The sequence below is a fragment of the Coturnix japonica genome, chromosome 5 (genome assembly GCF_001577835.2).
Source record: "Coturnix japonica isolate 7356 chromosome 5, Coturnix japonica 2.1, whole genome shotgun sequence".
Classification (NCBI taxonomy): Eukaryota; Metazoa; Chordata; class Aves; order Galliformes; family Phasianidae; genus Coturnix; species Coturnix japonica.
Window position 1 is genome coordinate 22,252,916 of NC_029520.1, and position 27,434 is coordinate 22,280,349.

The 27,434-nt window shown below is 42.4% G+C and overlaps 1 protein-coding gene across 2 annotated transcripts in view; it reads right to left on the reverse strand.

The window, feature by feature from the left end:
- RPAP1 (RNA polymerase II associated protein 1) overlaps positions 1 to 25,191 on the reverse strand; it is a 39,631-nt gene extending 14,440 nt beyond the window's left edge. The window contains exons 1-14 of one of the 2 annotated variants that reach the window (XM_015864531.2): positions 25,068 to 25,191; positions 20,369 to 20,608; positions 19,244 to 19,392; positions 18,676 to 18,768; positions 17,160 to 17,337; positions 15,073 to 15,249; positions 14,116 to 14,322; positions 7,153 to 7,268; positions 6,620 to 6,718; positions 6,065 to 6,166; positions 4,351 to 4,518; positions 3,045 to 3,230; positions 1,238 to 1,372; positions 890 to 1,069 (exon numbers count right to left, since the gene is read on the reverse strand). In XM_015864531.2, coding sequence (XP_015720017.1) covers positions 890 to 1,069; positions 1,238 to 1,372; positions 3,045 to 3,230; positions 4,351 to 4,518; positions 6,065 to 6,166; positions 6,620 to 6,718; positions 7,153 to 7,268; positions 14,116 to 14,322; positions 15,073 to 15,249; positions 17,160 to 17,337; positions 18,676 to 18,768; positions 19,244 to 19,392; positions 20,369 to 20,558 — 1,980 coding nt within the window. In that variant the 5' untranslated portion in view covers positions 20,559 to 20,608; positions 25,068 to 25,191. Of the gene's footprint in view, positions 1 to 889; positions 1,070 to 1,237; positions 1,373 to 3,044; positions 3,231 to 4,350; positions 4,519 to 6,064; positions 6,167 to 6,619; positions 6,719 to 7,152; positions 7,269 to 14,115; positions 14,323 to 15,072; positions 15,250 to 17,159; positions 17,338 to 18,675; positions 18,769 to 19,243; positions 19,393 to 20,368; positions 20,609 to 22,402; positions 22,501 to 25,067 lie in introns of those variants that run through there. The other variant, XM_032444909.1, reaches the window with a different exon arrangement.
- Positions 25,192 to 27,434: the final 2,243 nt, after the last annotated feature.

Sequence of the window (27,434 nt, forward strand, 5' to 3'; positions counted from 1 at the left end):
ACTACATAGACCTCCCTCCATCCTGAAAGAAAAAAAAAGGTAAAGACTGAAATAGCTTCCCCACTGCTATACAACAGAAGACACATTGTAATATTGTCAACAATTCCTTCAGAACACATACACGTATCTTCTTCACAAGGATTATTTTGACTTCTTTATTTCAGCTCATACTCTTGTCTTCCAAAGGATTTCTGAGGTTTTCCTGCAAATGGCAGAAGATATCTATAGTGGTAACCTCACAGAGACTGTGGTTTAGAGCTATACTGTGCTTGAATCACCAGCAGGTCTAATTGTAAGGCTCACAGAGTCACGGAAAAGTTGCTTGTCAGAAAGGACCTCTAAAGACAAGCTGTTCTCTCTGTTTAGAGCAGGTTGCTCATAGTGAGGTCCAGTAGGGTTTTGGATTTCTTCACAGATGGGAAGTCTGCAGCCTCCTTGGGCAACCTGCTTGTGAGTTTCACAACTTTCACTTTAGCAGTAAATTTCTATTTTTAACTGTCTTGTACTTCAACTTGTGCTTGCTGCTTCTCATCAGTGTATCCACTGAAAGAGTAAATTTTACTGTTTTCTTTACTCCCTTCACAGAACACAAATCATCACCAGCTTTCTATTGCCCGGCCTAAACAATTACAGGGAAAGATTGAAAGCTTTATGTCAAATACTTCAATCTCTTACTCATTTAAGTGGCTCTATTGCTTCCTTTTACCTCAGTGAGAGACTGAAACAGGAACCCTGACCCCATATCTCCTTGTTGCATATGTATTGGTCAGGTCTGAATCACGTTCTTCAGCTTAATCACCCTCAGTTAATTATCCATCATTAGTGAGGAAGCAAGGCACAGAAAACAATGGTGTTTGATATCAGAAAAGCTCTTCTGATAATCACTTACCAGCCTGGCTGTTGCGTTTCTGCCTCCAGATGCCAATACTCTGATGAACTTCATAGCAGCAGAGCAAGCAACTCCATGGAGACTGGTGAGCAAACATCCTGGTTCAGCCACATGAGGATCCCATCGAGTAGGCAGAAATTCCCTGACAATGGTGTCAATCAACCGAGGACAATCAAGCAGCTGCAGAGAAATAGCAGGCACCATAAATAACTGAAAGCATACTATTCCAGTAGCCATACACACAGAATGCCCAAGTTTGTCTTATCTCCTTGTCATAACTTCATCTGCTTCTTTCTTCCCTTTTTCAAATCTCTTCCTATCATTCCCCCTGTACAATAACAAATTTACCTGGAGGCATGCTTCAGAGGAGTGCCTTGCTATGTGGGTAAGGATGTGCAGGATATCCAAGACAACTGTTGGAACAGGTCGTACCACCTCAAGGATATACCTCAGCCGGTGATGAATCCTTGTCTTCAGAAGTCCCTGAAAGGAAAAAATATATATTCATTATGCTCTTAACTGCTCCCTGAGAAGCAGTTGTGGGAAGGGAAAAGCAGATGCAATTAAATCTTTTGCAGATAGAAACTATTAAAATTGCCACTGGGGAAATGAAGAGAGAAGTTTCTGTCAATTTGCTATTATGCTAGCAAACAATCAAAAGGTTGGCCCAACAGAGCAGGAACATCTGAACTTTTGTTCTGAATCAGACCACCTGTGAGTTTTTGGATAGTTGTGTTCTTCAGAGTTTGAAACTGCAAGTAACAGGGAATACCTCTCCTACAAAGGCCTATTAAAATGTAATGTGGCTGAAAAGGGTTCTCATGCATTTTAGCTAGCTACCACCTTCATCAGACACAGTTCTCTTTCTTTAGTCCTGACAGTGCTTGTCACATTGGAGAAAGCTGACAGAAGTGGAGAACAGCCATCAGCTCCTATTCTGCAGTAACAAAAGACAGATGCAGATGGATTATGTGATTTTGTATTGCTCAAAGAGCAGAAGACCATGATCAGTGACTATAGTAGAAATTAATCTTAGTGATAGCATTATGCACTTCTAGTTTTGGAAAAAGGCATGACACTTGAGTTCATAGGACTGATACCTTTAAAAGTTGCAGCCAGGCAAGTCTGAAGCTCTGTTTGACTGAATTCAGCTACTAGTTTAAATATTATTCTTACCAGCATGTGGAACTGGGAGTAAAAACCAATTAGCGGGTGTGAAATAGAATTTCACAACAGCTGGAACAAAGGAGAATTTTTTGCCAAATCTCTTCTGAGTTCAGACCACGTACCTGTTTCCAGAGTGACAAACAGACCTCATCTCTTACATGTATCTCTTTTGTTAAGCCTCTTAAACAGCATAACTTATTAGAACAAATCTGCAATCACAAAGCCACTAACTGAAACCAGATATCTGAGTACAGTAATCCATTTGCCCAGTGAAGTTTATAACCACTTGCCATTTGAATACATGGACTAAGTGATGTGACCACAGACCTCAATGACAGCAGCAGGCAGAAGCTTCATTGGCTCCAGAAGGGTTGAGTTTGACATGGCAAAGAGTACTGTTGTTAGATCTCATGTTGAAGCTAAATTACACATCCCTGACGTATGTGAAATTCATTCTGAGAGATGCAACATGAAGAGTGATATAAGGGAAGTGCTAAGTAGTCACTGCATCAAATACAAAGAGAATGTCATTGTACCAGTCTGTTTCAGCTACTACTACTAATTCAGCTACTACTACTATCCAGCTGTAATTCTCTTGCTTAACTTTACAATGGTGCACACAAACATTTTAATAGTCTCTACAATTGTTTCACCTCTAGTTCAAGTACGTGAACACAAAAATCATGTCTGTATTCAATCTTTCAACAAATCATGGTCATCAGCAAGCTCGTTGCCAATTTCCCCAGAGGAAATTAGAGATACTTAATGATAAAATCACATCGGTCAAGTCAAAACAATTTTAGAGGTTAATAAAACTACACTACTGATAATGTATGACAGAAACATAACATCCAACAGCCAAAGAGATGCTGTATTTTTTGTTCATAACACTACTAACACATAGAAGAGTACACATTTCAACAGCACACACACAGCTGCTGCACACAGAATTTTTCCAGAAAGATTTCAGGCCAAGCTGTGTGCTTACCTTTACAACATCATAACGGGCTACATCTGCATCTGGCTTGTTTTCATCCTTTTGCTTTTTATTCTGAGACTTCTCTGCTTCAGTTAATTCTTCTTCTTCTTCTTCCTCTTCTTCTTCCTCATTGTTGGGCACAAATGGGAATGCAGCCATCCCTTGGTACCACGAGAAAGTCCAATCAAGATATTTCTATGAGGAGGGTAAAAGCACACACAATTCTCATACAGAGATAACAGAAGACCAAAAAAAAATTCAAGAACACTGAATTTCAGGATGCCTTACAGATTCCCACCTAACTCAGGAAAATAGGAACATAATAAAGGCTTCTCTAAACATTTACAGGTTGGATGAAATGCTTCTTCAGAGAAGTGACTTTAATCTATGACCCACAGACACTTGGGAAATCATGAAAAGCAATTACTGCAACATGAATTAAATCCACTAGACAAGGAACAGAAATGCAGCTTAATCGAAAAGCGTTTAAGATAAAAATAAATAACCACCAAGGGCTCTAGAAGTTAAACTGGATTTTGACATTTATTAGCTCTATTCCCATTCCTGGACCTGCATGATAGGCATCTAGAGATCTATCCACTCTTTCCTAGCACCATTCTCATTGCAGTTTAACACAGGAGTAGCCCTCATAAAAGGAACTTGAAATATGAAAAACACAGGCCTTAGTCTGCTTTGCCCATAATAGCCTGTTTCTGCTCAACCAGGAAGACTCCTTAACCTTGCTGTTTAGCGTCCAGTATCTCTGAAGATCCAAAAGAAGTTTCAGCCTTCTAACAGAAGAATCAAGAAGAAATTTGTAAGAATGGAAAAATAGTTATACTGTCGTGAAAGATGATGGATAATGATGGAGAGAGACTAGTACTACTGTGAGGCCTGACAAAAAGCAGAGAAAATACTTAGTCACTAATTTGTTCAGAAGCAGAAAAATTACAGCAAAAAGCCAACAACAGAAGAGTTGGTATTAAGAATAAAATGTCTATATCATACACATACACTAAGAGTGACATGCTCTACATTTTAAAGGTGTCAGGATGGAAGAGAACTCCTACAACAGCCTGCACCAAATTAAATCATAGGTAGAGCTAACTTAAATAGGAGAAAAGAGGGCTGAATCTCTCAAATTCAGATAATACAGTTCTTTGTCTGTCCCAAAGCACAGAAATAGCATTCTACTAACCACTAAGCTAACCCTTCCTGCAAGACTTTTTTAGCAGTTACTTACCTCGTCTTTTCATTCTGATTCTGTAAATGATTCTGAATGAAACCAAAGCAGTGGATGCAATGATTTCCTCACCTCGTCATCAGATGACACCAGCAGAGCTCGGAGAGCACCAACAGATGCTGCCATGACATTATCCACAGTATCATCCAGGGAGAAGCGCAGCAGGAAGAGAAATCCAGCATCGAGAAGCAGACGCAGAACACTGCCTTTCAAGGAGGAAGCAAACTCTCCAGCCCTGGCCTGAAAAGTATATCATACAGAGATAATGTTACAGCTGTCTCACCTCAACTGTCTACAATTTAACATTCTGCATGCTTGCCTCTTCCCAGCTCTATTGTAAAGCAGCTACACTGTGCAGTCAGCATAACAAATTGCTCTGCTTGGTATTCTCCAAGGAAAGTGCAGAATTATCTACAGAGACAGAAAAATTTTGTATCATTCCGTCCAAAGTAGTGATATAAAAGGCCAGAAGAAATACTTAAGTCTTCACAGATCCTCAAAGACCTACAGTGCCAGCAGTGCAGGAAAATCCACTTATAAAACATAAAACTGGGCAGCTCAGTCACATTTTGACCACCTGCTGTTTATCCTAGTTAGGAGACTTCCATGCTACATAACTTTAGGACATCACAAACGGATGCAGATATGCTAAATTCCAGTGCTGCCCCGTACAGTAGGTAACAAATTGGCAAGAGCTCAAGCATAAATAACAGAATTGGTAGCCTTTCTAGGGAACATTACCTACTGATGAACAACTGTTTCTGCATTACATACTCCCTCTCTTGCATAGGCAGAGGGAAGGTCAGATAGCCCCAAATGCAATTACAGCGTACAGACTGGAATCCGCCAGGATGTCCACCCTGCTTTGCATGCTACGAACTTCTCACCCCACTTAAAATTCTATGACTCAAGGGCCAGTCCAAGAAAAAAAGTTCTAAGAGAATAATTGCACATTCCTATGGTATTTCTGTAACTTCGTTGTGTATTTCCTATTTGGTTTAGAGAGCAAGAAATTCTTTTCTGCTTAGATCAATAGTGGGACACTGTCTATGAGCAGTCTACAGCTATTCCATTATGATGCTGCTGCTGCTTTAGGCAAGTCAGTTGTTTCCCACAGACGAGGTTTTAAGAAAGTTGTTTTGTATTTTCTCTTCTCCTCATTCTCCAGAGAGGCACATATACATTTTTTTAAGCAGAAAAACTTACTTTCTTGTGTCTGGACCCTGCTTATGATTTCATCCTGTTCCGCCCCACCTTTCTTCTCAAAACCATGCTGTTACTTCATCTAAACCTCCACTGCTGCTGGAGGGAAGGTTAGCACTTCCCCCAAGAGTTAGGTGGGAAAGTGCGTGGAATATTCATATTGCTTTATGCCCTTCACTGTAAGATTAGGCTGGCTCATTCTCACCACCTACAGAACAAGCACATCATGTAGCTGGCTCAGGCAACAAGAACTAAGGGGTCATTGCAAATGGGAGTTTTTGTCACAGAAGTAACACCATAAAAATAACTCCTGTCCAAAGAAACAGTGGAACATAAATTGCAGCACTGCTGCTGAGCAATACTTGAAAGCTACAAAGCTTCTTCCCGCAGAGAATCCTGAAATTCAATTCGCTATACAACACTGTAACTTTTCTTAACAGTGAGATCTTTGGTGTAAAAAGAAATACCCTGCCAGTGATTTTGTTCATCTGCAATAAAACAGAAGACAAACGACCAGGATCAGAAAATCTGGACCCCATTGCAATGGAAATGTCAGCTATGGGGAGGAGTAAATTCCACTTACCTTTTGAACAATACGACCCAAGACCTGTAGAGCCAGTGTTCTCTGCTGAATAAGCTGGCTGCGAGACAAATGAAAGAGCTCTTGGAGAGAATATCCAGCCCTCTAAATGGGGGAGGAAAAAAACAAAACACAAAACAACAAACAACCAACTATAGACAAAACAGACCCCTTAAAATAAGATTTGCTGTAAAATAGTGCATAACAGGAGATAAATCACAACAGTTTTTTGGCTGTTTCACACCAGTTGCAGAAGAGACTGCAATAGATGAAGTGATGGAAGAAAACTGTACTTAAAAAGATGTATATTCTTTTTGCAACACCCCAGATCTTTAATGGCATTGAAGAAGAAAAGCCTTAACAGCACTGTCTGAAAACAAACAACAGAAATTAATACACTAAACTTCTCTTCAGGAGCTTGTTTCCAAAGAAAACCATCCTTCTACACTTTCTTGAGGTTTTTGTCACTAAAACACCTTGACACAAAAGGAATCTGACAAAATAAACACAGAAAATGGAAATGGGTGCGCTCTTTCCTTTCTGCTTCATTACACCTACCTCTGCCTCTTCTCCATGGTGATGCAGACCTAGATGAGTAGGCAAATCAGCGTCTGCAGGAATCAAGTCTCCCTTTAAACTGAATCGAGCTTGCATTCCCTAACATAAAGAAAGTGGTGGAGGGAGAGAGATGTTATTTTTATTACCTTGCGCTCTATTCACCACATCAAATTCTGTTTCTGAGATGTCACCTAGCAATTGATCTGAGAAACTCCCCAGATCAGATTTCAAATTCTTTAAAAAAAAAAAAAAAAAAAAGTTTATTCCCCTTATTTTCCTTAGCTTTCAGACCTGTTTCACCACACCTGTGAGTTATCAGACTCTCACTTCGTAGCTCTCTTTAGCCTATAGAGTTTAAGTGATCACATATTATCTCATCCTGTGGAGAACACTAGGCCCCCTTCTCAGCCTTACAAAATCTCTCAGATTGAGTAACGAGGGGATTATTTAAGAAAACTTCAAAATCGTCACTGGTGAGAAACACAAACCAGACGCTTCACAAACAAGAAAAAAATCAGTTTCTGCTTTTAAACCTTTTTAGTTTTCTTCTGCCGGGGAGAAGGCAAATCTTTCATCCACTCTAGCTTCTCAAACTCCACATTGTCCATGTGAATCCATTCCTTCCTTGGCTTCACAGGCAGATCATCATCTTTGGGAGAGAAAATGACAGCTTTACCTTCAAAAGCAAAGATGAAGAAAATCCTATTCCCTATTTGCCAACCCACTTGGTTTAAAGACTACATCAAATATAGGATCCATGAAAAATAAGGAGAAAACAATTTTCAAATGAACTGCTGACTGATGCATAAACATCAAAGACTTAGAGCTGTTTTCATCCTTCGTGAGAGCTATAAGAGAAATTATGCAGCACTGTAACAAAATCCACAGACTATGCTAATTAGGGTGAAACCAAATGAAAGTCAGGACACAAATAAGGCCAAATGATCAGAACCAGGGCAGAAAATAATACCAGCCCTACTTTTGCAAAATAAATGAGCTTCATTCAGGAAGGGGAGCTTTAGGGGAGTCAAGAACAGTAGTAACACAAAGACAGCTGAATGAATTACTGGCCTGGCATGAAGTTTGGTTTTAAAGACGCCAGGACAACGTCAGCCTATGTACACTGAAGGGAGGGCACCAGTGCTACCACTCGCACTTCTGTGACACTTCCAGTACTACTCTCCTTACTGTGTCTCCTTTTAAAGACCTGAGAAAATCAACTTGGGAGGAAAAAAAAAAAAAATCATAAGAGAAAAACTGACACAGCTTGACTGAGAAACAGCTCAGTGGGAAAATGGGGCAGCTGAACGAGAATTTCAGAGGTGAGGGCACTACAGGAAGAAATGACTGATTTAACTTGTTGAAGAGTTTTGACCAGAACAATTTGAGAAACAATACATTTATGCTTTACAACACAAGAATTGCCCTCAGATCACCATGTGGAAAAATATCACAAGTGAATGGGCAGGAGAGATTACCTAAATGTTAGCACAGGTAATGCCTGGCTAGTACAAACTGTCCCGGGCTGATATGAGAAAAGATAACTAAAGAATCCTTGCTATCTCAAGAGAAATCACACAAATTGATACAAGCAGACAAACTGAGGGCAAGGAAAGCAAAATCATCACTCCTACCGGAGCAAAACAAGACCAGAATTCATTCGTATTGCAGCTGTTAATCCTAGTGCTCTTGTCTTCTCCTGCAAAGAACAGTGTGTCCCTCTGAGATGCTCTTCTTTCATCAGAGATTTCCCTGCTGATAACTGGCCCCAAACCCAACCTACTACTTCCCTCCAATTAGCAGATAAACTTTCGGAAAGGGCACTCATCATTTCTAGGATGAAGCTTCACCCTTATGATCAATGTGGTAGTGAGTCAGGCAAGGAACCAAGCACACAGTTATCTTCCTGAGCCAGAAAGCTGTTGCACAGAATTTCAGCCAAAGGCTCAACACACATTTTAATTGAAGGAGAAAAGCATCTGATATGTAAGAAAGTGGAATGTCTGTAGGTGGTGGATGCAAAATCAGAGGAAATAGAAATCAACAAAAAAAAAAAAAAGATCTATTGACATTTGTAATTCAACAAATTGTTTTTTCCTTCTCCATTAATCACTGAACTGGATAATCATTCTATGAATAGGATTACACACATTATCATCAGCCTGTAGCATTATGATCTTGTCAACAAGACAAGACATATACATATTCCAAGGCATCAGCAGATTGCTCAGTTACTGAGAAAACCATTTACAGAAACAGAAGCTGGCAGTTTAGATGCAAAATCTGCACTGAACTTTTTCAGGGTTGCATTATATTAAGGACTACCAACCAACTGCTTCCTTTTCTTGTTTGCTTTCCCTTTTGTCTTGGTGCCAGGATTTGCTTTTCTATTTGATAAGATTAGAAGTTGCTATATAAAGGCTATATAAAGGGGACAAAATAAGGGCTACTGGGGTTGAACGGTGCATTCGAGGGATTGTACCAAACTCTGTGGGCAAAGATTGCAGGGGTGCTGGATGCCGCTTCTAAGCGGATCCTGATATGCTTATGAAGGTGGTAAGACGACAGCCGGCGAAGTGCCTTTATACTAATGCACGGACCTGAGTCAACAAGCAGGATGAACTGAAACTGTGATGCACTCTGAAAATTATGACATTGTTGCTATCACAGAAACATGGTGGATGACTCCCACAATTGGATACCACCATCGATGCTATAGGCTCTATTAGGAGAGATAGGCGAGGTAGAAGGGTGGAGTCCCCTATGTCAGAGATTGAAACTGTGAGGAGCCTCCCATGAGAAACAGTCAAGAACATTGGAGCCTGTGGGTTAGAGAGAATGGACTAATAAAGGTCAGCTGTACTGAGGGTATACTACAGGACCACCTGATCAGGAGCGACTGCTGATGAGATTCTTTGTCCAGATGCGTGAGCGTCTGGCTCACGGCTCTTCCTCGTGTGGGACTTCAACATCCTGAATCTGTTGGGAACAACCACACGGCGAGCTGCAAGATCCTCCAGAAGGCTCTTGGAATCCATTGATGATAGCTTTCTGGTTCAGTGATTAGACAGACCGACCAGAGTCAAGCATTGCTGGCCTGCTGCCACCAACGCTGAGGAGATCATCAAAGGCGTCAAGGTTGGAGGCTGCCTGGGCTCCAGCGATCATGCCCTGGTTGAGTTTGTGATCTCAAGCGATGTGGGCCTGCGCAAGAGCAGGACCAGGATGCTCAATTAGAAGAGCAGACTTCAAGCTAACTCAATGGAATGCTGCCAAATCCCCTGGCGCGCTGCCCTCAAAGATAAGGACGTTGAGGAGAGCTGGCTACTGTTCAAGGATGCCCTCCTGCAGCACAAGGAGGTCTCCATCCCCTGATTAAGAAAGGGGCAGGAGAGTAGAAAAACCGACATGGCTCAGCAAGGACCTGCTAAGAGGAACTGAGGGTGAAGAAAGGGTGTACAAGCTCTGAAACAAGGCTGTGTCACCCGGGGAAGAATACAGGGATGCCGTCCGAACTTGCAGATGTGGATCAGGAAAGCCAAGGCACAGGCAGAACTGAACTTGGCGAGGATGAAAAACAATAAGAAAACCTCTACAGTACATTGGCCAGAAGACAGGCCAAAATGGTGTGTACCTACTCTGGTAAATTCAAAAGTGAGAAATGGCTTCAACAGATGAAGAGAAAGCTGAGTGCTGAATGAGTTCTTCACCTCGGTCTTCACTGTTGGCCAGGATTCTAGTCTTTTTCACGTCCCTAAGTCTTGCACCCCATCCCTCCATGTGGGGACCAGGAGAAATCCTCCCCCACTGTAAGGGTAGGCAAGTCCGAAGAGTGCCTCTTAGACTGAATGAGTATAAGTCTATGGGGCCAGATGCGTGCATCCAGGGTCCTGAAGAGCTGGCTGAGGTGGTTGCTGACCGCATCTCCATCATATTTGAGAAGTGTGGCTGTCAGGTGAGGTCCCGGATGATTGGAGGAAGGGTCACGCACTCCCATTTACAAGAAGGGAGCAGGGACGACCCGGGTAACTACAGGCGGTGAGTCTCACCTCTGTGCCTGGAAGATTATGGAACAGATCCTCCTGGACAACATGCTTGATACATAAAGAACAAGCAGGTGATCCGAACAGCCAGCACGGCTTTCACCAGGGAAGTCATGCTAACTATATCTGTGGCCTTCTACTGATGGAGTGACTGCGTTGTGGTGAATGGGAAGGCGAAACCGATGTCATTACCGACCGACAAGGCCTTTGACATGGTCCCCCATCACATCCTCACTCTCCAAATTGAGTTCCTACCAAAGGTAGGGGATTTTGATGGGTGGACAATAGATTGGGATAAGCAATTGGCTTTAAAAGCGCCCAGACTAAGGTGTGTTCAATGGCTCTATGTCCAGGTGGAGCCGGTAACGGCGGCCGCCCTCAAGGGCTGTTTGGGACCGTGCTCTTAGAACATTCTTTGATTAATGACATGTGATGAGGAATGGATGGGACCCTTCAGCAAGTTGCGATGACACAACTGAGGGTGCAGTGATACGGGACGAACAATTGCCATTCAGAGACCTTGGTCAGCTGAAAGCTGGCTCGGGTGAACCTAAGAAGGTTCAAACGGCAAAGTGCAAGGGTTTGCACTGGCCGGAAGAACCCCAGCACCTGCTACATGGCTGGGAGAGTTGTCCTTGAGTTAGCAGCTCAGCTGAAAAAACCTAGGGTCCTGATAGCAATGAGAAACTTAACAAATGAGACCCACACAGTGCGCTCTGCAGAGCCCATGAAGAACAAAATGGGATCCTGGGCTCCATCAGGAGAGGGGTGGTCGCCAGGGATAGTGGAAGAGGTGATCGTTCCCTCTCTACTCTGCTCTGTTGAGGCCCCATCTGGAAGTACTGTGTCCAGGGTGATGAGACCCTCAGTTACAAAAAAGATATGAAATTTTGGAAAAGGTCCAGAGGGAGGGCCACAAAAGATGATCAGGGCTGGAGCACCTCCCTATGAGACAGGCTGAGGGATTGGAGTTTGTTCAGCCTGGAGAAGAGAAGGTTGCGGGGTGACCTCATTGCAGCCTTTCAGTACCTGAAGGGAACTTACTCCCAGAAGGAGTAAAAACTCTTGCGAAAGGGTTGATAATAGCAGGACTAGGGGAAATGGTTTTAAGTTGAAGGAGGGAAGATTTAGGTTGGATGTTAGCGGTAAGTTCTTTACTAGAAGGGTGGTTAGGTCCTGGAAAACAGGTTGCCCAGTGAGGTTGTGGGATGCCCCTCCTTGCGGATGTGTTCAAGACCAGGTTGGACGGGCCTGGGCAACCTGATCTAGTAAATGTGTATGTTTGGTGGCCCTGCTAGGCAGGGGGGTTGGAACTACATGATCCTTGAGGTCCCTTCCAACCCGGGTAATTCTGTGATTCTGTGTGATTCTGTAAAGGCTTTACTGTCTTCTTTATTAGAGACAGTTGCCTTTTATCTCATTAGTGAGGCAAGTTTGACTTTTGAGCAGTCCTGCTCTTTTGTGTCATCCTCCTTACCCTTAGGAAATTCTGAACAACTGTTTCTGCCGGATTATTCATCTGAGTTAAATTCCAAGCACAAGCAAATTAAGATTTTACATCTCCTGTGGGCCACGATGGGCTGTGGACATAAACTCGGGGGCTAGAAAGGCTTCCCTTGGCTTCCTAACAGTGTTCTGGATCACTCTTTCCTCGTTATTTCAAATATTCCGGGAAAACTCAATTTCTTCTGTCTGCAATCTTGTAGGGGCAGTAAAAGATGTTACCAGCACACAACGCTTTGTACACTGAGCTTTTCCAAGAGCACTACTACAATTTTGTTCAGTCTCTACAGTTAAACAGCCCACTCCTATTGTTCCTATGAGTAAAAGAAAGTCACTTAATCTGATGCTACTCGCAGCGCACTCAACTGTTCTGGGAAAAGAATTAAAACCTGTTATTTTGATTAATGTGAGTTCATGAAAAACAAAAACCTGAAGAGAAACAGCAAAAGTGAGGTGTTTTCTTGAGTATGAGGCAATTGTCTTTCTTTCTCCTGCAAACACACACACATACACATAGATTCATCCCTCTCATCAAGAAAGTGGTAAATACTTGTTAAGTCTTGCAAACACCAAGCTAAAATCCAAGGCAGATTTGGAGACCTCTTTAATCAGACTGCATGGGAGACAAAGAATGGATCAGAAGAGAGAATCAAGAGACAAAGACAGTGAAAGATTAACATGAAATTGGAAGAAAATAAAGGAGAGATGCCTCTTTCAAACAAGTGTTCTGGAAGATGTGAATGGGAGCCTAATGTTAACACTAAGAAAAGGAAAAAACGCGAACAGAGCAACAATATGAGAAACATAAGGGGGTAAATGCTTCCTTGGGCTGTCATGAAGATCACAAAGATTGCTCTTAGCTGCCTGTAAAAAAGCAGCTTTCTTCTCACATAAGCATAGAAACTGCAGATCCAACGCAGACAGCATCAGTGCAGGCTTCCTTAGCACAACTGAAGCACGTTGATACTTACAAGTATTTAATTAAGCAAGAGGTAAAATCGCCCCCAAAGACTCCTTGTGTCATTTAGTAAGGAAAATAAGAGATGTGAATAACATGTGGAGATCCAAAGGTACACAAACCTCAGTGAATGCTGTTCTGATATCAAAGTGAGACCCACTAAGGTCTCTTGGCAGTTTGAAGGCAAAGATAAAGATTTATGCCAACAAACTTCCACATCTTCACTCTTTTAGACACATTACCACTCTTCCATCATCAAAATATACAAGGTAAAAGAATCAATAGTAAAACTGAGTATTAGAACATTGTTGTAAAATGCAACAGCTCTGTAGAATTGTCCTGAAAAAGCAGACCTCTCTATAAGTTAGCATCTTCTTCCACCCATAGCACACAAAAGAAAGAATCATAACCTTTGGAAATGCTTACATGGGCTGTGCAATACAGGTCAAACAGTGGGGCCATCAGGAGCAGTCTCACATTAAGACAGATGTGCTACACAAGCTACTTCATTGGCTGTCATCTCCATGCTATTCCCTGAGCACAACAGCAAGTCTTTTCAAGGAGATCTACCCACCAACTGTTTGTCCCCATCTTTCCCAGTTAAAAGAAATAATTAAGAAGCAAGTGCTGCTTGAATATCATGCTCTTCTATTTCCCTGCTTACACAACTAAATAAGAACAGCAACGACGCTTACTTTTAAAACACATTTTTCTCCCAGTGATCTCAGAACAAATTTCCAAAATAAAGCAAGACCTCTCACTGCATAGCTCACCACCTCCATTATGCAGTGCATCATCATTCCAATCTACAGCTCAGCTAGAAACAACAAGAATGCTCTTCCTTGAACTTAAAAATCTTTAAATATCATGATAAAGTTCCGATTTGGATAATTAACAAAGTTCCACAGAACTCTGATCTGGGATGATGCAAACACCATAAAAAAACCCTTACATTTATATTCCGAACATTAACAACATGTACTGTCTCTTACCTGTGATTTCCATTTTCGTATTTTCATCCCTCCTTACAGATTCCTCCAGACCTGACTCCTGCATGGAAAGTGATGTTCCCACACCACGTTGAGGCACAGTCAGAGATTCCACAAACTCCTCCGGTTTGTTCTGTTCCATTTTTATTTCGTTTTTCTGGCCTACATTACCACTGCGTCGTGACTTTAAGAAAGCAACTAAACTGGGATCTAAGAGTATTGACAAAAGGACAGACAGATAATTGTCAGCCTCAAAACACCTGATAGACCTATAGGTCCTGCCATTTATGTTTTAGTCTTTTGAATCCCATTCCACATATTCCTTCTCTGCCAACTGTCACTTGTTTGCAGATGAGGCATTTAACTGTTTTATGGCTTGCTGAGCACATAATCTGAGGACAACTAACAAAAAAAAAATTAGCATATATCCTTCCCTTTCTAAACTCCCAAGTGTTTGCCTCACTACAGTCTCTTAAGGATTGAGTAGTACAGACAAGGAGCAAAGGTCACAAATCAGTCATAATAAGAAAGTGCAAAACCAAGATATCTTTCATACACGTGTCATTGTTATAAGCAGTGAAGTTAAATGGCAATATTTTTTCACCTTCCTTATCTGCTTCAGTGAATTACCATTTAGGTCCTCAGTACACATACATGTAGCCAGGTATCAGGTGTACAAAGTAACTGTGTGCATGGACCATCTTATTCCACAGCAAAGGCGAGATGAAACAGTCTTCAACTAAGCTCCCTCTCGCTGAGGAATAAGCACTCAAATTCCTTCACGCTTGATTCTTACTCACAAGCTACAGATATGAAATGGAAGTTAAACTATCTCCATGAACAATGACTAGTGATCCCAAGCTCCCACCTTTGATCTGTAAATTTGTTGAAACTTTAAGACACCTACATGTTCAGTAAGCTTCCACACTTCCAAGACAATTCACTCCGGGTAGCACATACCTAGCTGAGCCAGAAGCCTTTCCTGCTCCTTCAGGATCTCTTCCTGGGACATGGACTGCAGCTTCTCTAAGTTCTCTTTGTGGATAGCCTGAGCTTCCTGCTCACTCTTTTGGCTTCCAAGACCCTCTCCCGTTATGATACAAGGCCGCTGAGAGATGAAAACACCATCAGCTTCATCTGAAAGATCCAGCAAATAAAGCAGTTAGTCATTTTAAGTCTTGACAGCATAATGAGCTCATTTAGAGTTTGTCATTAGCAAGCCCACACTATAAACCTTGGTAGACAAATTAAAAAATGGGTAAAGAAGCTTAGTTTATCTGGAAACAAAATTAAGAGATCCGGGCTTTCAGGTTTTCATTGCATATATCAATAAAACACCACTACTGGCTTGTTTCTTTAGGAGTTGGAGAGAGACAGAGAAGAAAGTACTTTGTTTCCTTGAAACAAAGTCACAAAAGGTAAATTTGAGCATAATTCACAAATCAGGATATTATTCTGAGTTAGCTTCCTTCTCTGCCCAAGAAGACCTGAACTGATATCAGCTGAGCAAGAAAGAAAATGAAAACTACTATGTAACCCAGTTTCCAGTGTGAGGCAGAATCTACCCTCAACACAGGCATGTTTTCTTCTTGCAAATTTCTGTATTCATTTTTAAAGGTTAAACATAATAGAAGCTGCAGACAGGCAGATATTTCTCCTACCCTGAACAAAATCAAGTCTCTCTTATCACCCGATCTAAATTCTTTTTAAAAGCTCATTTCATTTAACTGTAGCAGCAAGATAACAAGTTTCTCTAGTCAAATTGAGCAAGACTCTCTTGCTGGCCTACAGTACCTGGACTTGTCTTTATAGCTCTACTATATATGTTGCTTTGTTTGGGTTTTTACGTGCTCCATATAGCAACCTGGATAACCCTGTGACCTAAGCCAGCCAATGAAAACATCAAACCCTTGTTCAATCTGCGCTAAGGTCTGATGTCACTTCCACAGCAGTTGTCTTGTGTATTTAACAAAAAGAAATAAGAAGACAGAAAGGTCTTGTAAGAGATTCACTAAACTTTTTACCATTCGGCAGCTCGCCTGCACTACAAGAAATATGGCTATCCTCCTTCTGTTGCTTCTAGCAGTCCTCTCACAAAAACCCTTCTCCAGCAGTCTTGCAGAGGAGGACACATAATTTGCTGATCCCTCAGTTGTATTAATACATATATCTGTGTTCTCTGACTTCAAGAGGGTCACAGCCAGAGGACTACTGCTTCCCAAAAGATTTCTCAGGCAGAAGTATACATGCACAATTGTAACAGGGTACATAGCAAACACGGTAATAGACCTGGATAATGGATTTGTGCACACACAGCACAACTGAGGGTTCTTTTACTAATTCTCTGACAGGGGTCGGGGTAAACAGAAACTTTAGCCAAATGGTGAAAACCTTCAGATGACATCTGGCATCCGTTCCAATGTGAAAAAGAGGACGTCAGGGAAAAAGACAGACATATGTCATTCCTAAGCAGATAAGACTGCCCAAGACACCTGCACACCTAGAGATGCCAGTACCACTTGAATTGGTTTCATCTTTCCTTGTCACAGTGCCGTCAGATAAATAATTGCTGGAGGTGGCACTGACTCATCAGTGCTGCCTCACAGCATTCCTTATGGAGCAATGTGACAGTCTCACAGCAGAGCAGTGAGTGATGGAAGACTGAGCTTCCAACTTGTACGTAGGTAGAAACGGGGACCTGCATCAGAGGCCATGCACAAGATGAATCCTTCTCCAAAAATTGCAAAAAATACTGAAAAAAACAAGAAATACTTTTGTATTAAAAGTAAAAGGAGGGCAAAAGCCTTGAAAAATAAATCTATTTGACCCTGTGTAAACATAAAAAAGGAAATTAGTGATAAGGCTACTCTATCTCTAGGATTTTAATTTGGATCTCTGGCCATTTCAAATCCTTGCCACATCACAGATATTCCAAGAGACCACAATTTCAAAACTAAGGGCAATTTAAAGATTAGGTGCAATAATGTAATAGTTAGTAAAGCTATGGAAATATGGTAGGCTGCCTAAGCAGAACCTTCTCCACTTACTGTCCCCATTGCCAGAGCATGGTGCCTCTTCTGCTGATCTCTCAGGATTCAGAACGTCCAGAGGAGCTGATGCTATTTGAGTGCACTCAGCAGAGGGAGCTGTTGCTGGCTTTTCAGCAGCTCTTCTTGCTGCCATCTTTTGTGCAAAGATGCTTTTTCTTCCAGATCCCACCTTCACCTGCAAACAAGGAAGCTGTGTGTCACCACTCTCTCCTTCAGACTCCCCCACACACCTGGCACTAACAGGTGTGCAGATCTGATCCTAAAGATATTTTAAAAAAAGACTTTGGGATGTGACACAGGAGAAGCTACTGGCAGCCACCTGCCCTTTTCTGTATGTGTGCTATTCTATTTTAATATACAGCTTAATGCTAGAACAGAGACAAAACATATGAATGTTTTTGCTACCTAGGGAGAAAAGATGATTAATTATAAGTGAACTGGGGCCAGGAAAGTACACCTAAAATATCACCAAACATAACAGTTCCAGATCTCCTGCTGCTTAGAAACCCTGCATAGATGAATACTTTGCATTTCTGAGGATAAATGGAGCTGTACTGTACTGTGCTCACCACATACTTGGAAAAGGCTTCTTATAAGGTGATTAGAGAGCACCAGGGCGAAGAGATTTACACAGTAAGAAGTGGGCAAGTGGTGCTAAAATAATCCTGACTAAATTACTGTGCTGCTTGCCTAGGCAATAGAAGAGCAAGGCTCTGAACAGCTTTTGATACACAGGAAATCCAAAGCACACTAAGCAAAAAGACTCTTGCATATCCCCAGTCCAGAGAAGAAGCTGAAAAGGCAGTCTTAACATTTAATAGCTACTTTGCACACTCCTGCATCAGGTAAACAGAATTGGTACTTTTAAAAAGTATTACTTTTTCCTCTCAAAAGAGCTGTCCTTCAAACTAAACTCTTTTTTCCAAGCAACTATAGCTATCAATGACATTCAATTTCCCAGCATTTGATTCCCAGTCAGCTGGGGGTTCTCACTACTATAGCAACTACTCTGACAACAGCACCCATAGGCTTCAGTTTTACAGCCCTGAAACAAACTATATGTCAAAATCCAAGACACTGTAAAAGATAATCCATGCAACTGCATTCAAGTGTTGTTCCAGAAGGAATCAAAGGCAACTTGAGTAAGAACAGACTTATACAAATCTGGTGGGCAAATTCACTGAGATTGTTCCTCAAAGAAAAGCAAAAACAACAGGGCAGATTTGAACCTACTTGCTAAAGTTATGTGAAGGAGTCTGCCTTTTCCTTAAACTGAAAGGATTCCAATATTATTTAACTGTAGGGTACAGACTGCTTATTTGATGGCAGCTCAGTTAGAAAACTTCCTCCTATACCAAGAAGGCAATGGCAGGGAGATGCTGAGCCAGCTTCTCATCTCCAGCATGCCAAGTCATGCATTCCGAGTCCTACCACTTGCCATGCATTGCCTTTTGTTGTGGAAAAGTTTTAATAGTTAATGAAGGCAGAACAGAATGGCTGGTCCTGCTCTTACCTCACTTTTTATCTCAGAACGATGAAATATCCTTGGAAATGGGTCTCCAGTAGACACTGGCATGGTCACTGCTTCTGCGCTTGTGTCTCGTTCCTGCACCAAAAAAAATCCAACTCAATAAAACCACCACAACAGCCAGACACATTTGTACCATTTTGCTGAGAGTGAACTAAGCTCAGCAGTTTGCAAGATTTTTCTACGTAGCTGTCAGATTCAGAACACCTTGTGCTTACTTAGAACCAAAGTGAGGCTACATTCCAAAAGGCTGTGCTGCCAGCTCCACTGACCACCAGAAAACTCAGATAAAAGGAAATTTGGGCCAGCACACAGCAACAAGAATCAGAATTTCACCCAAATTCATACTGGAGCAGATTCAAACCCACGTTTAACTTACAACAAAAATATACCCAAATATTGTTTTTCCCCCAGCATGCTCCAGGACACTGGTTTATGGTGCTACTACTGCTTCGTTATTCTATGGAAATAAAAGCAGAACCCTATATCCCTGCCACGTCTCAACTCACAGCATTCAAAATACACTAGAACATCACATAAAAGCTAGACGTACAATGATTTTGCTGAAGACTGCTGTAATGTGTTGATCATGATTCTCCAGTCTCTCCTCTGGATCTTCATCATCAAAGTGAACACAGGCACTTTTGATTTTGGACTTTTTTGGAGGACCAGGAGTTAGAGCAGGGAGAATATCAGGAAAATCTGTGGAGGGGAAAGAAAAAGGAAAACAAGATCCAAGTTAGTCATATATAACTACTGCATAATAGGTACCAGACCAAGCACTCCTTAACAGCACATATTATAAATGTATAAATATTAATAAACAAGATGAAGATGCAGTAAGACAATTATATGAGTTTCATCTCTGACTTGTACTGGGTAATGGAGAGCAACATGCTCAAGAGTTTTATTATTTATGTATTGGCACCAAGGGCCCTTCAAAGGGCTGCATAAGCAAGAAAGTATACTCAAGCCTGACTTCAAATATTAAAGGAAGAAGGAAAAGACTATACTAGAAACACATCATATCCTTGCAGTTTGTGCTCACAGAAAAACACACTTTCACTGACAGCTCCAACAGTGAATGATTAGCATGATCAGGAGCAAGTCAAGGCCTCCTTTTCACTGTTCATAAACAAGAATCATATTTCCTTACATGGAAACAAGCACCGTAAGATTTAAATTGTTGCTTTTAAGAGAGAACATTGAGTTTTTGAGACTATTAAGTGCATGACAAGTGTTACAGTTACTGCTGGTGAAGGAAAAGAAAAACACTGGAAGGAGGCTTATCATGATAGATCTGCTGGCTGAAAGCTGGAACTGTTAGCAGAGTTGAATCTCAGAGACACTAAGAGAAGGATCTGGATAGGAGGTAAAATAAGCACTCAAGAATCAAATGAGTGCAAATCACAGAAAACACTACTTGCACGGGGACTGCTGGAGCACCGCAGACAGCTGATACATGGGTTGAAGGCAGTGTGTTGGAAAGGTGGTTCTACCAAAGGTAGCAGTATTGGACATGTGCATTTTCAAATGAGGCTAAGAACAAATAATATTGCAGGGAAGACATATGCAGGGAAAAAGCAGGTTGAGAGAGGTGATGGGGCAAGTAACACTGAAAGAGACAGAGAAAAAAAAGATACATGTATTTATGAAAGATTGCCACAAGGGAAATTACCATCCAGCATCACTACATCCTTGCTGTCCTGTAGATGGGGTCTCTCAGCATCTGTGCTCCTTTCTTCTCCCTTCCTCTTGTCTGCTTTCTTCACAATCTTCACTGCAGGTGAAGCTCTGGCTGCAAGGAACTGGTTTTGAAAGTGTATCAAGTCTGCCTCGGACTCCCCAGGCTTTGGTCTTGAGAACATCTTGTCGTCTTGTTTTTGCAAGATGATCCTGCTTGCTGTTCACATGGAACCTATGGAACACAAGGAAAACTGGTCACATAGCTGGCTTTCCTAGAGAGAGGACAGAGGCAGCAAGGGAAAAATACTCAATTTTATGATGCTCTGCTCTTCCTGCATATACCACAGCTGCCCTACTTCACAACCACCCCAGGACACAACTATCTGTACCAGCATCCCAGACAAACAGTCTACCTTGTTCTTCACTGCCAAACAACATGCTACTAGATATATCAACACCTGGTTTACCATCCAGCTGGGAGCAGAATGGCATCCATCCAGCAAGAAGCAAGCCATAATGCCAACCACACAGCCTTGGATTTGCAAAGCCACAGAAGTACCTACACTAAGGCAGTAGATTTAATTTACTCCAAAATCAGCACCAAACAAGGATGTCAGAGACACAGTACCATGTAAACCTCTTCCCTCCGCCATTCTGCTGTCTTCTCAATACCCCAGCGTTAACATCTCTGTCAGGATGCAAGAGTCTGTTCATGTACTACTGCTTCCTTTTCCAGGCAGAAGGTATGCTTTGCTATTTCCAAGCATTTTCATTCACTGCTCAGACCAGTTTGGGGTTGAAAGCCAGGGGAGGTATTTATAAACACTTGTATCTTAGTGCATATCAGAACTTATGAGGAAGTCAACTCTTCCACCTCTTGTCTACCGGCCATGAAAATACTTGCAAATTTAGTCTCCATCTCTCATTCCCAGAGCCTGGGACCATCAATTCATTTCTCACACACAGCAAGTAAAGTGTTTGCAAATACATGGCATGCTAATTGAATCACTGATCACCACTAATGCTGCAGACTTGACACCCTCCCACACATGGTATTTCGAAATATTTTGTACATATTTGATCTCTTCTACATTCAAAAGACCATTGGGACTCGACAATGATTTACCATTAAGCTGGAAAGGGAAATGGATGTGGATTTTTAAAACTACGATCATCTGCCATGTGGATAAGCTGTGCACATGAGAAAATGCAAAACTCCAAAGCGAATCTCTGCCTTAATCTCAGACCAAAACAAAGCTCAACCCCCATGAAGGCACAGCCTGCCCTGAAGCCAATGTTTTGTTTGTCTTGTGCTAATATCATCTTCCACTGCAAAGAATGCGGGAAGATACCTTCTGGGAAGGCTGCTGATAGACACAAGAATTACCTCCCTCATGCAGTATTTATGACCAACGCTTGGAACATTTATACCAATTTTAGCGATCCCATTCTTAATCAGCCTTAGTTAGATACGGAGCTGCTCACTCCACCAACATTAAATTAAGAGAAGTCTGGGCAGTTTTACAGTTTTGTCTTCTTTTGCTTCACAGCTTTTTGGTCTTTTATTTCTTTTCTAAAATCAAGGCTTTCAAGCAAAACTAACAACCATATGAAACCTGTTGAAAATCCTTTTTCTGTCTCAACTTTCATGCAAAAAATGAATTTAAAGTATACAGATTTAAGAGCTTTGTGAACCAATCTGAAATGGATTTTCCAAGGCTTTGAGTTTCCAGGGACTTCATTCACTTCAGCACTCATTACTGCAGAAAGAGATCTCTTCATATGATGCCAGCATCATGAGTTAGTAGCTCAAAATCAGACATCTCACCACACTGGCCTTAATGAAAGCTGTCAGCTCAAGAGTCCCAGAACAACAACCTCCATTTATACCAAGCATACATATGGCACAGACAGCAGCAAGGGAACTCCCCCATGCCCTCTGAACCATAAAATCTTCTCCAGGCCACAGAGAAAATGCCTTAATTCTCTGCCAACACCATCAAGGACAGCTGTGGAACACACTCACCAGTGAGGGGCAACTTCAGAGCAGGATGGGACTGGAGCACATTGCTACATTGCCTCAAAACATAGCAAAAACAACTGGAATGTCACTGCAGTTCTGGCTGATGCTGAAAAGGCGAAAACACTCCCTTGAAGCCTATTTCCCTTCAAAACACCCAGCAAAAACTACAGCTCCTGCAGATGGCTCCATTTTTTTTTCACTCCAAGTATAAGCACCTGCACTTGTCGTTTACTTATGGAGCTGCCTGCCATGGTCATACTTCTGTTGATAGGTCCCTCTGCGAAACGCCTAAACAGCAGCACATGCATCAGAAGGCAAGTGTTTCATACCCTGTCATCATGGGCTTCAAAGACAGAAGGACAGCAGTAGAATTAGCAGATGCAAAATGCCCAGTTATAAGTAAAGTGTGCTGCTAATCTTTCTGTGATAGGCTTCTTCCACACTGGGTCACACATACACAGTTGTCTGAGTCTCCACATACTACATTATTCAGAAATGTATTGGACCTTGGAACAGCTTTCATTCATCTTGAGAACTGGTAGTCACAAGAAGACAATTTTGCAGTCACTGCCTAAAGAGGTTAGAAAGTCATCCAGAAGTTGCTATAGGATGGCAATACAGAGGTGGCAACTAGTTTGGTGTAGCAAGTAGATAGAAGACTTAAATGTGCTATTTCCATGCTCTGACTGGGCCTAGAAATTTAATAAAACCAAGGCCTTTGACTTGGTTCTTCTGCACTGTTTTTCACTATTCAGTCCAACAGGAGAAAAACTGTTTAAATTATACTTACACACTACACAAAATGTAAGGAAAATAGTCTGCTTTATAATGGTACCTGTTTCCATACCCACCAAAGGCCATTTAAGAACATTAGAAGCATTTACCTGGCCATCATAAAGTGCAATTCTTATCCATCAGCACTCCAAGAAAACATGTAAGAAAAATAACAGTGCTGATCATCAGCCCTGATGCCACCACCATGCAGTTTGGTTGTCTCCAGTCCTGCAGCCTGCTATTTAAAAGCTAGGTGAACAAAAGCTGTTTGTCTAAAGGGACCATCACCTAGCTGACACACAGCCCAGTAGGACATTGTCTTAGAGAGGTCTGCAAGGGATCAGAACTGCAGTGAAAGGACCATGAGCACCTACACACACCAGACGCAGAATCATTTGCTGTTATATTCTCTGTCTGTACTGAGAATCTCAAAAAATACTTTTCTGATTTGCTTTGGACTGCCCGCTGATCCAGCTGTTGAAAAGCCTGCCAGTTCTGCAGATAGTTTTACAAATGCAGCTGGACTGAAAAAAGGTGTAAAAGCACAGGGGGCAACAAAGCCACAGCCTGCTTCAAGTGCTGAGACACACTTTTTGATTAACCAATTTCAGCTCAAGCACCAGCCTGAGGATGAAAGCAGTTGGGGCACTAAGGGGCTCTAACCATAAGACTGCACTTACTTTACAAAAACACGAAGATGCAGAATATCTCGGATTCTCCTGAAGCAGCATTTAAGCTCCTGAGGCACATGTTACCCATCCCTGCCACGACCCTCAGCAGGCATAAGTCAACATAAGAATCAGGGATAGCTTTGTTTAGAGCTAGGTGCTACTACACTTCAGCACAACAACTCTGACAGTTGCCACCAGGCTACAGAAAAACGCACTTACTTGCTATAAGCCACTATCACACCAATTTTTATTTTCTTTATATCATCTGAATTTACAATCATTTTTTTCTTCTGCAGCAGTAGAGATTGACAGCCCGTGAGAATAACTTAAATCACAACAGACATGAATCTGAAAGGGTTAAGGAAGGAAAGGCAGCAACTATATGTAAAAATAAAAGATTCATCTAAAGATTCTCCCAGTTTCTAAATGTTGTCATCTTTTTGTCACAGAATCATTTGAGCTGAAAGAGACCCTTAAAGGCCATCTAGTCCAACTCCTCTGCAATGAACAGGGACACCTACAGCTACATCAGGGCACTCAAAGTCTGATCCACTGTGACCCTGAATGTCTCCAGGGACTGGGCACCCACCACCTCTCTGGGTAACCTGCTCCGGTGCCTCACCACCTGTAATAATCTTCTTTCTAATGTCCAGTTTAAATCTCCTCTCTTCTAGTTTTTACCCCCATTCACAAAGCCGTGTTGCATTCAACATCCAAGTTTGCAATCTTTTATAAAAACAAATCAGGTTTGGGTCAAAGAAGAAAACAAGGCCCTGCTGTCATATCAGTGCCCCCAACCAATGTATTTCTCGTTTATTACCTCAGACCTCAGTGGCTGACACTCAGAACTCAAGTGAGAAGCAGTCACACCTCAGCCTCACCGAGGCAGCCCAGCTGTCAAGAGAAAGGCACCATTTCTCTGCACTATGTTATTAGCCAGTGAAAGCATCACACGGCACGTCTCAAAGCAGGCCTGTAACAACACCTGCTATTACCAAGCTGAGGAGGTAAAGCGCCCTGACGCCTCTAGGCCTGAGCCAGGCCCTAACAGCACCGAAAGGAGGCTGTTAGAGCGGGACACAACAGCCAGCGTCCAGGGCGGTCGGTGCACTGACCCAGCGAGGCTGCGGAGCGCTTGAGGCGCACACAGACCCGAGAAGCGGCCCCCAGGCCGACGGAGCCGCTACGGCCCCACAGCGCGGGCCGCCCCGGGGCCCACTCACCTGCACCCGGCGCCCGCCGCTCGCCGCCAGCACTTCCGCTCGGTGCCGCAGCGCTACTTCCAACACTTCCGCCCGCGCTTCCCTTGGCAGGTCGGGGCGGGGCGCCGCCATTTTCCCTCCCCTCAGTGGCGGTGCTCGCGTGTTCTGCCCTTCTCGCCCGGGCTCTGATACGCAGCCACCGGGCCGTGTCGCCTCTATGGTGCCCGGGGAGGCGATGCGTGCAGCAGCCTGGCAGCGCTTGCGGCTTGGCGCATGGTGGAAAGGGGATTAATCGCTGAGTTATTTCTCCTACATTCCGCTTGGTTTGTGCAGTCCAAAGGCGTGTCCCGCCTCAAGTATCAATACGGGACTCTCGCTTCCGATAGCATGGGCACACACATACAGAAAACCATCCTATAAGTGTATCGTCTGCACCTTCTTATTATTAGGAGGTGTTTCAGGAGAAGGGATACACAAAGCTATATAAACAGAACTATAATTTATTATTAATGCCTGAATATTCATTTATTATTCATATATGTCAACTTCTATTAAAAACCACTGGAGAGCAGTCATACCCATCAGAAGCATTGGTGCTTGGCCACCTTTCAGCTTTTTAACCTGTGTGTAGACGCAGGATGGAGACCTTGGGCCAGGTGGTCCAGCTGCATGGGGAGGACTTGCCATGAGTGCCCTGATACCATAAGGAGTGACATACGTCCTCATCAGTCTTATTATCCCTTCTGAAAACGGTGTTGGTTGCTACAGCAATATTGTAGCCAGACACAAGTTTGACACTTAAATCTCCATAGAAATTAGGATAAATCTTAATCCTATCAAAAGACAACCAGCTTGTCAACCACGACCACAGCGGTGGCAGTGAACCAGTGATGAACTCATACAAAATGGAAATTTCCTGTGAAAATGCTAGGACAAAAATATCTCCTTCAGCTGTGAGTCTTCTGATGAGCAATGCTGTTTCTGAGACAGTGAATTTGAAGGCTGCCCTGCTTGAGATCATTAAGAACTTCTTAAGGTAGGAACCACCAAAAACACTTGATGATGCCCAGTTAGACCAACTAAGTAGCGAAGAGTGAGCCCACAGAATCACAGAATCACAGAATGACCCGGGTTGGAAGGGACCTCAAGGATCATGTAGTTCCAACCCCCCTGCCTAGCAGGGCCACTAAACATACACACTTGAGCCCAGTTCTGTCCTTCTGAGCAGTTTTTCTACCTGATACTGGCAAGAGTGTTTTAGCAGTTACTACTGGTGCTTAAAGGTGGCCCTAACAGGAGGAGTAAATAGAGCTGTTCCTAATAACATTTGGAGATCAGCAGAAGAGAGCCTCAAGAGGGTTTAGAGTGCTTCCCTGGTACTGCCCTGCCAGACTGCAGTTCATCAGCTGGTAGAGCTTTGCTTTGCACTCCCGAAAGGAACTGAAATCAAAGTCAAATCTATTCTATTCTGGAATAGCAGTTGCTGTTGAAAAACATGAGGTCCAATTTTCCATTTCACTGAAATCAATTGTTACCCTCCTGCCACCATCTTGCACTTAGTTTTGTCATTTCAGATTCTGCTGGTTTGGGATGTAAGATATATGAAATAATGGATAAAGAATGTAGTTAAGCCTCAGGAGCAGCAGTTTCTAAAACCTTCTCCCTGGAACCATCTGATGCTGCTGATGGCAGCAGGACTCTGTGGCTGCCACAAGAATGGTGTCTGGAAGTTATGAGTTTCATATTCCCTTTGGTGCATTGTTGGCTTTTGTGCACTATTGCTTGAGGCTCAGTAAAGATTGTGTAGCACTGCTTTAAAATCTTTGTCTGAAGCAAAAGATGGAACTTAAATTTTAGCTTATTGCACTGTTTATCTTTAGACAAGACAAGAGGGCATTGATTTTACTGAAGAATTTGGCAGATGTGCTGGTGGAAATAGACCTTTCCAACTCTGAGGTTTTGCTGGTACTGAACTTACAAATGATTTGCCTTGGACCCCAGAAAGACATTTGGGTTCTGTTACTTGGTAATAAGACAGGAAGGCTTTGGCACTGGTTGCACTGGAATGTTTTTCAATTAAGTGTTGAGACTGTTTAGACTGTCCGACAACTGCTTATGAGGTGGAGCTGTTCTGGTTCCAGGGAATTTAATAACTAGTTTTAAGGTCATTTGACCTTGCTAACATTGTTAGTTTGGAAATGATGTAATTAAATTACTATAAATCCAGTGAGAAAATGTATATCCTAATATTGTTACAGGATATTTGACCCTATGTATCTGGAACGGAATCAGTTCAGCAAAGTAGATGGCCGGAGACACAACAGGGTCTGTCTGAGTTACAGTTTGTTAGGGCTGATCTGCTCATCATCTTTTCCTCTTAAACCCAAG